The sequence below is a fragment of the Castor canadensis genome, chromosome 9, assembly GCF_047511655.1.
Source record: "Castor canadensis chromosome 9, mCasCan1.hap1v2, whole genome shotgun sequence".
Lineage (NCBI taxonomy): Eukaryota > Metazoa > Chordata > Mammalia > Rodentia > Castoridae > Castor > Castor canadensis.
In genome coordinates, this window is record NC_133394.1 from 123,285,192 (window position 1) to 123,298,895 (window position 13,704).

At 37.1% G+C, this 13,704-nt stretch overlaps 1 protein-coding gene across 4 annotated transcripts in view; it reads left to right on the plus strand.

The window, feature by feature from the left end:
• Rfc1 (replication factor C subunit 1) overlaps positions 1 to 13,704 on the plus strand; it is an 84,442-nt gene that overhangs the window by 45,140 nt on the left and 25,598 nt on the right. For all 4 annotated transcript variants that reach the window (XR_012435830.1, XM_074042446.1, XM_074042447.1 and 1 more), the window contains 5 exons: positions 3,723 to 3,800; positions 5,098 to 5,185; positions 6,708 to 6,994; positions 9,999 to 10,106; positions 13,313 to 13,492. Coding sequence is in view for 3 of the 4 variants with exons in the window: in XM_074042446.1 (XP_073898547.1) it covers positions 3,723 to 3,800; positions 5,098 to 5,185; positions 6,708 to 6,994; positions 9,999 to 10,106; positions 13,313 to 13,492 (741 nt within the window). In the remaining variant the exon portion in view is untranslated. The remainder of the gene's footprint in view (positions 1 to 3,722; positions 3,801 to 5,097; positions 5,186 to 6,707; positions 6,995 to 9,998; positions 10,107 to 13,312; positions 13,493 to 13,704) is intronic.

Consider the following 13,704-nt stretch of genomic DNA (forward strand, 5'->3'; position numbering starts at 1 on the left):
TCACTGGAAGTTGCGTGTAAGATAAGTTAAAATCTCATATACGAGAATCTAAATTTCTATAAAAGATAAATAATGAGACTGAGGGATAATTTTAAAAGATTTATTATTAAAATTCTTTGAGAACTTCTTTAGTGTATTTAAGATAATTTAATTTGCTCATTTCTGTTTCTGCTTTCACTGTGTTCAACCTTGTCTGTTCCTGCAGCATCTATTACTGTGTATATGCTGATGACCTTTACACAGTCTTCAGTTCAGAGCATGTTCTTGAGCTGTAACCCATATATTCATTCAACACGTATTTATTGGGCACTGACTGAGTGCTTAGCACTGTTCTAGATATTAAGGGTGTTATAGTAAAAAAAATAAGGAAATGTAATGGCAGGTAATTACAAGTGCAGTGAAGAAAAGGTATAGTGTTGAGGGTAAGTGGGATTCTGAGAGTTTTATTTCAAGCAGAAGTTAGGAAGATTCCCCCGAAGAAGGGGTATTGTGACACATAATGAAGTGATACAGTGAACTGTTGTTCTGGCTACTTAGAGAGGAAGATTTCTGCTAAGTAAGGGAGCAGCAAGTGTAAGCATCCTGAGATAGAAATGTGCTGTTTATGTTCAGGAAACCAGTGAGACCAGGAGAGTGGTGTGAGATGAATCCGAAGAAACAGTCAGAAGCAAATCCGGTAGAACATACCAGGGCTTTGATACCTACTAAAATGACTTGGATGATAAGGACTTTGGCTTTTAGTTTCTGAGAGATGGGAAGCCATTGGAGTTTTGAAGAGAGAAATGACATGACTTGATGGATTGGAAAAGAAAAGTATGCTGGCTTGTATGAGGTTGGTGGTAGAAAAGGTGGTCATAATCTGAATGCCTACAGCTGTTGCCTTAAAATTGTTGTTGATAGATTGGATGTTACATTGCCTGAGCAACTGGATAAATGGTAATAGTAAGACCAAAGCACAGAAGACAGGACAGGGTTGGTACAGAGAAGCCAACAAGCCATAAGTTCTGTTCTGTTTTTTTGTTTTTAATGGTACAGGGGTGTGAACTTGTCCTCACGCTAGCTAGGCAGGTGCTCTACCATTTGAGCCATTCCACCAGCCTAAAAGTTCTGTTCTGGACCCTTAAGTTGGGGATGTCTAATAGTCTTCCAAATGGGGATGTGGAGTGTGTGGCTGAGTAGGGGAGTCTGGAGCTCAGGGTCTCTCTAAGCTGAAGATGTGTATTTGAGAGACATTGGCATTTGTATGGGTTTAAAACCTGTGTACCTGAGTGAGACCTTAGGCGCAGAATGTACAGAAAAGAAAAAAGTCTCAGGATTGAGCTCTTAGATATTCTTAACATTTAGAGATAAAGAAGAGAAGGATGACCCAGCAGAGGAGACTAAGAAAGAGTGAGTAATGAAGTAGGAAAAGCAGGAGAGCTTGGTGTTTTCTGAAAGCAGAATAAAGAAAGTAGTTGAGGGGAGAGTGATGGTGGGGTGAATTTAAGATATATTGTAAACACTTTTGTAAATGTCACAATGTACCCCCAGTACAACAATATGATAATTTAAAAAATTTTTTAAAAAAGGAAGTAGTTTAAGGAGGAGTGCTTATCTCTGGGCTGAGGTGCTTACTGTTGGAACCGTTTTCCTATTTCTTAGCTTAGTGTCCTTTTCCCAGGCTCCCCAAACTGTGTTAGCACTCCTTTCTTGGAGCTACTGTTATCATTATTATAATTGCTATTTAAGTGTCTTCTACATGTAGGCTTCAAATTCCACCTACCAAGGCTGTTTATGTCTCACAATTACCGTAACATCAACATTTCTCTTAGTGCCTGGGTGTAAAGCAAAGAGAACAGTGTTGTAATTGTTCTAATTTTATTAATGCGGCAGTTAATAGCTTGTGTTTTCAAAGCCTTTTTCTACCTTATTTGACCACACTGTTTACATTGTCTGCAAACAGGTATCCTCATAATTCACGGTAGCACAAATAGCCTGGGTCAAACTATGGCATCATTTTTAGGGACCTGGCTTATCCTTAGCTGTCCCAAATAGAGGATTACCCCATTCTTTCCACAGAACCAAAGGGTATTCCAATCTCTTACTTTCCCATTTCACTCACATTCTTTCAGAATTTTGGGTAATTTGTTAATCTGATGAAGGACTTTTAGGATGTTGATAATTGATGATGTCTTTCCTAATTATTCCTCTAAGAGCACTCCCATCATTATTACCTCTTGGTTTATTCATTTAGTAACTGTGTCCAGCATTAATACTCAGGTCAGTATATTCAGTGTCACATTATGCCAGCTATGTTAAACACTGTAGTAAAATACTGGACTCTTGATCACATGATGACATTACCACCAATAATAAATCCCTCCCTCTCCTTTCCTCCCTCCCTGCCCTGCTCCCTTCTTTCTTTTTTTATTTTTTATTTTGGCAGTACTGGGGTTGAACTCAGGGCTTCATGCTAGCTAGGCAAGCACTCTACCACTTAAGGTATGCCCCCAGTCCTTTTACATTTTGTTTGTTTTTCAAATAGTTTCTCAAAGGGGCTAGCCTCGGACTGTGCATTATACCTCTGCCTCCCAGATAGCTGGGATTTCAGATGTGTGCCACTATGACTGCTTCCCATAGAATTCTTCTGATTTCTGAAACATCTAGAAACTTCTTTACCAGAAACATGCTCCGTAGTGTGAAATTTTTGAAAAGTGGTGTAGTGTTCAATCAGAAATCCTTGCAAGGGTATGGCGGTTTAGGATCTACAGCACCTTTCTCTAATGAAGATTTTTGCAATTAAATGTGTAGTTCAGTTATAAGATATTGACATAAAAGAAATAAAAAATAGAAGTAAGATAGAAACAGAGTAAGGTAGAAATAAGATAGAAAAAGACTTTGAAAACACAAAGTTTAAACTGCCAAATTAATAAAATGAGAACAATTACAATATCATTCTCTGTGCCAGGCACTGAGATAAGCATTGATGTCATGATTTGCATTCTGTGCTAAAGAAATATTAGGTGAAGGAGATTATATTGGTGTGCCTTTGTCCAGCTTGCTTATGGTTCTGCTTAGTTTGGGGTTTTTTGGTGCTGAAGATTGAACCCAGGGGCATGCATATTAAGCACGTGCTTTACCACTGAGCTACATCCCCAGCCTGGTTATTTCATTTTATAACCAGGAAAGGGATTCCTTACTGTGTTCTTATCAAATCTCTGCCAACTTCTAAGCCCCCCCCTTTTTTTTTTTTTGATTGGGTGGATTTTGAGGACTTTTCCTTTGTTCAAATAATGATAAAAAGGTTTGTTCTGTTATTGTTGTTTATTCTTTCCTATGCGGTATTGGTTTGAACTCAAGCACTCTAACATTTAAGCCATGCCTCCAGTCCTTTTTGGTTTAGTTATTTTTCAGATAGGGTCTCACACTTTTTGCCTGGGCCAGCCTTGGAATGTGATTCTCCTACCTACACCTTTCAAGTAGCTTGAATAACAGGTGTATACCACCATGTCTGGCTTGTTTGTTGAGATCGGATCTTGCTACCTTTTTGTCTGGGCTGGCCTTAAACTGTGATCCTCCTATCTTTGCCTCCCAAGTAGCTGGGGTTACAAGCATGAGCCACGACACCTGGCTTGTTTGATACTGTGTTGTTAGGCCATTTTCCTGGGGGATATAAAGCCTTTAGTTTATACTTTCAAATACAAAAAGAACAAAGCATCTCACTGTGTTGATGGTTTTTACAGCTGGAGAGGCAGCTGCATGAAGATGAAGAGTTTGCCAGGACATTAGCCATGTTGGATGAAGAACCAAAGACTAAAAAGGTGGCACTATTGGACTGTTTGCATTCTGAGTATATAATATAGATCAGTGTTCCTTTCTGTACCTGTCTGTTCCAGGCTCTGGAGACAAGGCCCTCAATAACTTCCAAAAAGAAGCTAAATAATTTTAATTTATAAAAATTATATATTATAATTTATAAAAATTATATTTTGGGGAATGTTATTGAAAAACTTACTCTTCCCAAAAGGTTTCAAGAACCAAAACAGAACCAGAAACTTTCTTACAAAAAATGAATTATACCTTTTCCATTCTCTTTATCACAAGGGTTATTTTGTATTTGTTCAGAGAATACTGTTTATAAAATTCCTTCAGAACACAAGTTGAATAACTTTAATATTACTGTTTTTTCAGGCAGCATGACTTTGCTATTTCTGATTAGATAAATTTTAAGATCTGTGGATCTGTATGTATTACATTAGGAAACTCTCAGTCATTAATATATTATTGAGATAAAGATTTTTTAAAAATAAGAGTGCTATGTTGCCCAGGTTGACCTTGAACTTGCAGTTCTCCTGCCTCAGCCTCCTGAGTATCTGGGACTACCCAAGATTTGTTTTTGAAAAGCTCTTATCTTTAATAAATTAGCTTTTTTTCTGATGAGTCACTTTCTGTTAATATAATTGTCATTATCAACATCTGACTATTTTAAATTATTTTACTTCTTTAAAGTGGGAGTTACAAACTTAAGTGTTATCAGGACTAAGTAGCAGGGTATAAGAAGTAGTTGGTGACTACTAGTAGGAAGGTTGATGACTTTGTTATTTGAAAAGTCTTACTCCATTTGAATATAGTCAAATTATAGTTAAGTATTACGTCACACACCCAATTTGTGGTCTCTTTATAAGATGGACCTTGGAGGAACAGCTGGAGAGGTTGGATACTTTCTTCTCTTGAGGAAGTTCTCTTTTTCTTTTGAGCTTTAGTTTGTTTTCACTTCTGGTTTTTTGGTTTGCATTTTGGTTTTCAACTGTATAATAATAACATTTTTAGAGTAGAGATAAAAGAAGCAGAAATAGGGCTTCAATTTTTCAGTTTCACAGATTGGAATGAAGTGTTATAATGTTTTATGGATGTATTTTTGTAATCTCTTATCTTTTTCTCATCTGTACAATGAAGTAATAAACCATGCTTCATTTGCCCTGGAAATTTTGTGGATGAATGAGTGACAGTTTATTGTAGTTTGAAATGTAACCCTTGAACTTAAAACTTTAACACCATATTTTGCAGTAACAGCACTTCTATTATTTGTCACAATTGACACTTTTTAAATTTGTTTAGGTCCGAAAGGACACTGAAGAGAGAGAAACTTTTTCATCTGTTCAAGCCAATTTAAGTAAAGCAGAACCTCATAAATCCCCTCATCAAGGTAATACAGCAGGAGAAAGTGGGTTAGAGCGTTTGTCTTTATAGAAGGGAATTCTTGATGACTTTGTTTAAGCATTCTATTCGATAACTGTATTATTAGGTAGTAGACATTATTTCATAGAACTAGTGCATGTTCTACCTAGGCACAGATGCTCCTAGACTTACATGGTGGTCACCTCCTGTGCTAAGTGTACTCACCACAGCTTGACAACACAGTGCGCCATGGAGAGTCTTACTGCTGCTGCTCAGCATCGTGAGAGGGTGCTTACTGCCTATTGCTAGCCTTGAATTCAGACTTTGAAGTACATTTTCTATTGAACGCACATTGCTTCTGCACCACTGTGAAGTGAAAAATCGTAGGCTAGGGACCATGTATACTTTGAAAGCTGTTTGGAAAGTGCCTGTCTGCTCTGTGTGAGGAATGTGTTATGGTACCTTGGACTCCCTGTTAATTTCCAAGTATGTTGCAACATGTGGATTTCAGTATATGAAGACAAAGAACTAAATGCTTTGAGCCTCTCATGAAAGAGATAGTCTTACAGAGTTGACTTAGAGTTGTCCAGGTCATCTGAAACTTTTCTGCTGATTATATTTGGGTTTATTCTTTCATGGTCCTGATGTTGAATCATTTGCTTATAGTTGACCCTCATCAGTGAAGGTTTGGTTCCAGGATCACTGTGAATACCAAAATTTGTGAATACTAAAGTCCATTATATAAAGTGACTTAGAATTTGTATATCACTCCGCATAGCCTCCTGTTTAAATAATCCCTAGATTACATGTCACATCTAGTACAGTATAAATGCTGTGTAAATAGTTGTCATGCTGTATGGTTTAGGGAATGAGGACAAGAAAAAAAAATTAAATACTTTAATTATAGACATAATTAAAGTATTTTTGACTCACAGTTGGTTGAATTCAAGAATGTGGAAGGCTAACTCTATAGATGATCTTTCTTTTTTTAATTTATTTTTCAAACAGAGTCTCACTATATAGCTCAGACTGGCTTTTAGTGCACTATTTAATTCAGGTTGGCCTCAAACTTGGAATCCTACCTGAGCTTCTCTAGTGCTGCCATTACAGATATATGCCACTATACTCGGCTAGATAGTCTTAATCCTATAAGTTAGTCTGTCTATGCAGTTATATCTCAGGATTTTGGGCTTTCAGGCTATATTAAAAACATATTGTTTTTTGTAATACATTCTAGTCAGTAAGCTTTCTTTTTATAAATTTCAGAGCATATCTGTGAAATGGTATTTGTCTTTAAATGCTTACAGTATTATTTTAAGGAATGAGTGGTTTACATTTACAATGACAGGTAAATTTCTTAATTTGAACTGGCTATACAAAGAAATTTGATTTTAAAAAATAAATGTGCTTTATAACTAAATAATTAAGTATTAATACTTTGAAATCATAATGATATTATGTGCTACTAAGATTACGCAATTGAAAAATGAAAAAAGCATGTTGATACTAGGTATTTTCCAAAAACAGAAACCGTAATCTTTTCTTTTTAGTGAAAACAGAACAGTTTTCAAATGGAAGAAAGCGCTTCAGTCCCAGTAAGCAAACCAAGAGTGAAAGCTTGAAAGAACCTCAGCAACATTCCAAGCCATCAGCTCGTGAGATAGGAGAGCCCTCTGTTCTAAAGGCCAGTTCTAAACTAGCACTTATGCAAACAAAAGAGGAGGACTCTTACAAGGAAACAGAGCCCATGGCCTCAAAAAGAAAAGAAAAAGCCATTGAATCAAAAGGAGAGAAAAAAACTCCCAAGAAAACCAAAAGTTCTCCAGCTAAAAAAGAGGTAGGAACTTTCTTAAAAGTATGTATTGTGGGGCTATGTATTGATCTGCATTCAGTAGTCTTCAAGTTTTTTTTTTAACTTCCTACTTTATTGTGGTTATTTTAAGATATTATTTAAGACTGGAGGTGTAGCTCAGGACCTAGCATTCTCAAGGTTCTGAGGTCAATTCTTAGATGATACTATCTGTTATAGAGAATACGTTAATACAGGTAAGTTAGCCAACTATTACTATTACTTTGTGTCAGATATTGTGTTAATATGTTTTATATGGCATCATAAGCTTCACAATAACCTTTGAAATGCTCACTTTTATTATTCAAGTTGTAAAGATGAGGAAATAGGCTGAGTTTAAGTAACTTTTCCAATATTACGCAGGTGATAAGTGGCGAGACAGCCTTGAACCCAGATCCTTTTAAGAGTAAAATAATTGTGTAACGTAATACCTCTCAGTAGATTCTGGAGCCATTTTCAACTCATAACCCTGCCACTGAATGGGTGTGGGACCTTGCTCTGGTTCTTCCCCTCTCTGTGATTAGGCTTCCCCATTCTGGAGTAGGGACAGCAGTAGTACTTAATGAACCAATCTGGAAAGCCACTCAGAGCACTGCCTGAGACATAACAAGTGCTGTATACATTTAGCTTTTGTGATTACAGTAATTATTGTTTGGATTTGTTCTGAACTTACTCCTTTTTGCTGTTACATAACAATGTTGGGATACTGATATTCAGAGGAAAAGTTGGTTGCTTTTCAAAAGTTTTCTTACGTAAAGCTAATGGTCTTTATGAATCTCCAGTTGGGAACTGCTTTAGATTCTTAATGGAAAGCCACTGTTCTTTTATGTCTCTTAGGCACTTACCATTAAAAGTACAATATCATCTATTTTAACTGCTCATTACCATTATCTTTTAGTGCAGAACCATGAAATGGTGATGATTTTGAAATGCTTTTGTTTGTGGTCAGTGCCCATAAATATGCTTAAAGGAACAATTAACTTTTTGGTCTGAAATTTTTCTTCGCTAAATATCTGCTGGATGAATGTTTTTCTTCAGGCACGCTAAATATATTCAGTTTACAGAGGATGTCTATTTTTGGGAAACAGAGGATATTTTTGTTTATTTTACTGTTTAAACAGTATTACTGAGATACAGTTCAGTACAAGAAACTGCATTTTTTTTTTTTTTTTTTTGTGGTGCTGAGTCTTGAACTAGGGCCTCACACTTGTTAGGCAGGTGCTCCACCACTTGAGCCACTCCACCAGCCCTTTTTGTGTTGGGTTTTTTCAAGATAGGGTCTTGAGAGCAATTTGCCTGGGCTGGCCTCAAACCTCAATCCTGAGCTCTGCCTTTAGAGTAGCTAGAATTACAAGCGTTAGCCACTGGTGCTTGGCTCATGCATTCCTAAAGTGTGTAAGTTTTAACATTTATGCAGCTGTGAAACTGTCACCACAGCCAAGATAATGTATTGGTTCCAAGTTTTTTGTGCTGCTTTCTAATATTTCCATTCTGTTCCTCTTCATCCATCCCATCCCCATTTTCCAGGCAACCACTGCTCTGCTTTTTTTTTTTTTAAAACAAAAGAAAACTTTTAAATGATACTTCGTGGTATTTTTCAAAGTTAGAATAAAAATACTCAGAAAACTTTTACTTAAATAGTTTTGGGAACATCAGAGTCTAGTAAATTCAGCTGGACACAGTTGGTATAGGCCTATAATCCCAGCCCTTGAGAGGCAGAGATGGTGGATCAAGAGTTAAGGCTACGTAGCAAGTTCATGGAAGGCAAGCCTGGACTATACAGTGAGACCCTGTCTTTAAAAAAAAAAAAAAAAAAGAAAAAGAAGTCTTAACAAATTCAGTTGATGTCAGTCAAAGTCAAATAATTGTAACTTAGTAAGTAGGTGTTTTATAAGTTGTTTATATTTCAGAATTTTTCCCATAGAGTTAATGTTGTAAACAAATGATGTTCCCATGTTGGTATGCATTGGCTCCCTTTGAAGCTTGTTAAAATAGGTTTCCTAGGCAGCTGTACTTTAATAAGTTTTTCTACAATGTGAATACACAGCAACATGTGAGTACCATTGCTAAAAAGTAGGTATTTAACTCTTAATGTAACCAAACCAGCTTGCCTGTTTTATTGTTTTATTGGTTGCATTATTTGTTTATATGGAAGTAATATGTTGTTTACTCAAAGGGATTTGGGTTTGCTTATAAGGTAAAAATAATGCAAAGTGGGAAGTGAAAAACAATAGTACCATCTTGTAGTGGGTTAAATTAGAGTTCTCTAGGTTCTTTTATCCCCCCCACACCATAAACAAACAAACAAACAAACACATGTCCTCACTATACCCCATATCTCTGAATGAGAAACCTGGGCATAGGTAAAAGAATATATAGTTTTAGAAGTTTCCCCAGGATTTTCTGAGCTATACTGTGGACAAGATGTCCTAAGAGAGCTAGATGGGATAGATTAAGCACAGAAAGGACAGTGGTAGCACATAGAATTGTCTACTCTTTGAGGAAAAGCTCGCCCCTTTATTCAGCTGTCTGTCTGTCTGAAGTCTTTGCTTCTCAGATTGGAGTGCTTCTATTTGTAGGGACAGAGGGTAGTGTTTTAGGGGTGGACAAGGCCATAGGATAAACATAGGATATCTTCTTGGGTAATGAGGTTTACTTGGGAAAAATTTTATTTTTCTGTTAAATAAAATGAATCTACCATGAAATAAAATTAAAAACCACATGAATTTCTAAACTAAAACACTGCATTTCTTTACTTGGAACTGGCAACTTGGTTTATGCCTCTAACTTTCCCTGAGCCATGCACCTTTAAGAAGAATAGAAAGTTTGAGAAGGACCAGTGCAAAGATATTTGTAAGTCAGGCATCTGTCTAGAAGCTGGAGGGCGTCTGTATAGCTAAAGCTGTTAGTTTCAGAAGTGACTTTAATGTTTATTTCTAGTCATGTAGTTTTCATTTTACATGAATTTTGTTTCCTTTCCCTCTCCCCAAAGTCTGTAAGTCCAGAAGATTCTGAAAAGAAACGCACTAATTATCAAGCTTATCGAAGCTACTTAAATAGAGAAGGTCCCAAAGCTCTGGGCTCCAAAGAAATACCCAAGGTAAGAGAAGTGACGAGAGCGTGCCATTCTGTAATGACCTCTACCTCATCGGTCCAGTATGTATTTACTCTGCTTACAGCAACAGAGAATTAGTAAGTAAATGTTATCAGAAGAGTTGGTCACTCTCTTTATGAATTAGGAATGCTTATTCACATTACAAGTCACTGCTTGATACTTGGAAAATTTTTTTCTTTAGTCTTAAAAGGACTGGATTTAGAGAAACCACTGGTGACAAGACTAGTGCCTATTGCCTGCATGGTACTTTTAGCTTATGGAAAGAGATGTTAAATACATTCCTACTTAATCATAACTATGATATGGGTCAGGAGGGGAAAATACAGGGTGCTCTTAGAGAGTATAATGGAGAAACTAGGCCCTAGGTGGGAAATACAGAGTCAGTGACATTTAAATGGGGAATTACAGAGTTTGAAGGGATTGTGATGATGTGGTGATTGGTCATCACCAGAATGTGTGATGTTCTTGAGGGGCAGAGAATCTTTCATGGTATAGTTGAGGAATTAAAAGTGATATAATTGGAGCAAAGTGACCAAGGAACGAGAGTGGTCAAAGAGTTAGTAGGGCCATATCTTCTAGGGCTAATGTTGACATCATCTCCTTTGGAGAAGTAGTTTTAAGTGGGAAAATAATGTGATCTGATTTGTATATCTGAAATACCACTGACTACTGAGTACAGACTGCACTGGTGGACAGGAATAGGTATGGGAAGAAGAGGTAGGTAAGAGATGACGAAAAGCCCCTGTGGCTTTTCACCTATGTCTAGGAGAGCAGTGAAAATGCTGGGAAGTGAAGTGGTTTCAATGGAAGAGGTGAGGTCTACCTGACTTGATGATAATTGGAAGTGAGAAAGCATGAGTATCAGGGATGATGATCTGGTTATGGCATGAACAACCAGATGAATGCTGGAGTCACTGGAGGCAGAGTGAGTTGGAGATGCATTTGTTGTTGACGTACACATATTGTGTATGTGGGGTATCTGTGTGGAGAGACAGTGAACAAGTAGATATGTGGGAGTGGAGCTCAGAATAGAAGCCAAGACTGCATGCAAACTTGGGGATTATTGCCATGTGGATAATATTTGAGGGGATTACTGTCATCTGACACATTTATGCAGAATGGAAAGAGAGTTTTGTCCCCAGTTTTTTTGTGAAGTACAGGAGGGTGAAGACCAAAGGGAGGCTGAGAAGCAGCAGCCAGAAATGTAGGAGATACCCTCATGAGGGTAATACCACAGAAGCAAAGGCTAGAGACAGCATTTTTAAGATGTTTAAATGGTTAAGTCTATCATGTTGCTAAGATTCCAAAAAGAGGAGATCAAAAACTGTCCATTGCATAATGGCCAGTGAACCATTAGGACATGCATAATGGGCCTTAGTGACCTCAGCAAGAACAGTTTCAGAGAAGAGTGGAGGCAGAGCCTGATAGAAACGGGTCAAAGAGTGAGTGTGAGGAGGCGAAATGCAGACAACACAAGCAGATAATAATTTTGATAAATTTGGTTATGAAGAGAAGAGAGAATATTTTCTAGGTAGAAATGGAAGGTGGGATTTAGGGGGGAAATTTGACTGAATTTAGGTAGGTGGTACTTAAAATACATTTTATTTTTTGTGGATTAAATAAAGTATTTTTTTAATAAAATAAAATACATTTTATTTTTTGTGGATTAAATAAAGTATTTTTTGCGATGAGATAGATTCCATGAGAATGGGAAAGCTTGAAGATATACTAGAAAGATAATCAAATACAGTATGAGATTTCAGAGAAGCAGAAGGCAAGGATTACATACACAGTGTGAATGTAAATTTAATTTTACTTTGCTTGCTATACATATTCATGTATGTATGACGTATGAAGATGATGTAGCTGGGGGTGGGGAAGGAAAGAGGTGAGCCTCAGGGTTGTCCAGGAGGCTAGAGGAAGATGTCAGTCAGGCCTTTAGTGCGTGGTATGCAGCAAAGGGCTAAACAAGCCTCTGCTTGACAGGACTTTAGGTCAGTAGTGACCTTAGGGGACAGCTGCCTTTCTATGATGGCAAGGTTGTGGAGTGAATGTGGCAGGAGAGGTTGATGCTATTGGATAGTTTGCTGCTGCTAAAGCCCAAGCTGTAGAGGAGTTCTGGAATGTAAGACTTGGATAGGAGGCTGGAAGTGCTGAGATTGGAGAAGGAAAGATATTCAGAGCTATAGTGGTGCTCACTCATAACATAGTAGTAGATGGTTGTAGTTTGGGATATAGGATGTTGAGTGTAGAGTTTTCCAGGGTTATTTTCAATCTATTAGAAAGGATTTAAGTACCTGTAGTGTTAACAGTAGATCCTTTCAACTCTTGAACAGTAGGACTTAAAGGGCCCTTGAGATGTTGGTCAACCTTTTTCTTGCCAAGCAGACTCGTAGCTATTTCTTTTTGTCTTTCAAGAAAGATTCTTTACCTGGATGGTAAAAAACCAAAGTTGTGTTGGGTCAGTCTCTTTGAATTTTGTTTAGTTTCTTTTCAAGTCTGCTTTGATCTCAGTTCTAGTCAGAGTAATAAGTATCATGGTGTATCTTGTATACTTTTCATTTTACTTGGTTGTATAATTTTATTGATTTATTGTAAAAATTAAACCATATACAATTAAGATTATGTGTCCTTTCCTTTCAGCTGTCTTTGGTTAGTTATCTTGGATTATCAGTTATCTTTCCAATCATGGAATAATATGGTCTTGCCTTTCCATTCCTAGCAGCTTGTTAGATTTACTGTCCATAGTGTAATCAGCAGGGAGAAGAGCAGGAACTGAAACTTGATAAACTTTTTAGAATAAAAATTTTGCCTTTTAAGAATTGCAAGAGTTTCTGCGAGTGGATTGTACTTGGTTGTTAACTTGAAATTTTGCAGGTTAACTAACTAGTAGTTTAAATATAAAAAGAACATAGTGGTAAGTAGTATGAATGGGTAGTTTTAATAAGCTTTACTAACAGAATTGAGAATGTTTCTTATTGCTCCTTCTATTAAATGTTAGCTGCATAAGAATTTCTCAGGATTTAGTTACAGGTTCTGCTTATTTGCTATAAATTTCCAGACAATTTTTCATGCTGAGGTTATTTATGATATCAAATGAGGAAGATCAGCTTGCTGCAGTTTTGATGCCAAATGTTTCTTTGGAAGGCTACCATGTAATCTCTTCTCTGCTTGAACATTTTGGTTTATAGGGAGCTGAAAATTGCTTGGAAGGCCTTATATTCGTGATCACAGGAGTGCTGGAGTCCATTGAAAGAGATGAAGCCAAGTCTTTAATTGAACGTTATGGGGGAAAAGTAACAGGAAATGTCAGCAAGAAAACAAACTACCTTGTCATGGGTCGAGATAGTGGACAGTCCAAGAGTGACAAGGTGGGTCCTGCTGTGCTCCCCAAAAGTGATAGCCTGCTTGCTTGGAGTGCTGTTGATGTGACTGTTGTAGTAATGCCTTTCCATAGAGCTTAGTGGGGGAAAAAAAGAAAAGTAATTTGGTCCTACCACTTTAGTGCTGTTGGCTTTTGACCCCAGGATTTTGGTTTTCCAATTGAAGGCACAGTTTCTGTTCACTTGATTTTCTTGCTATC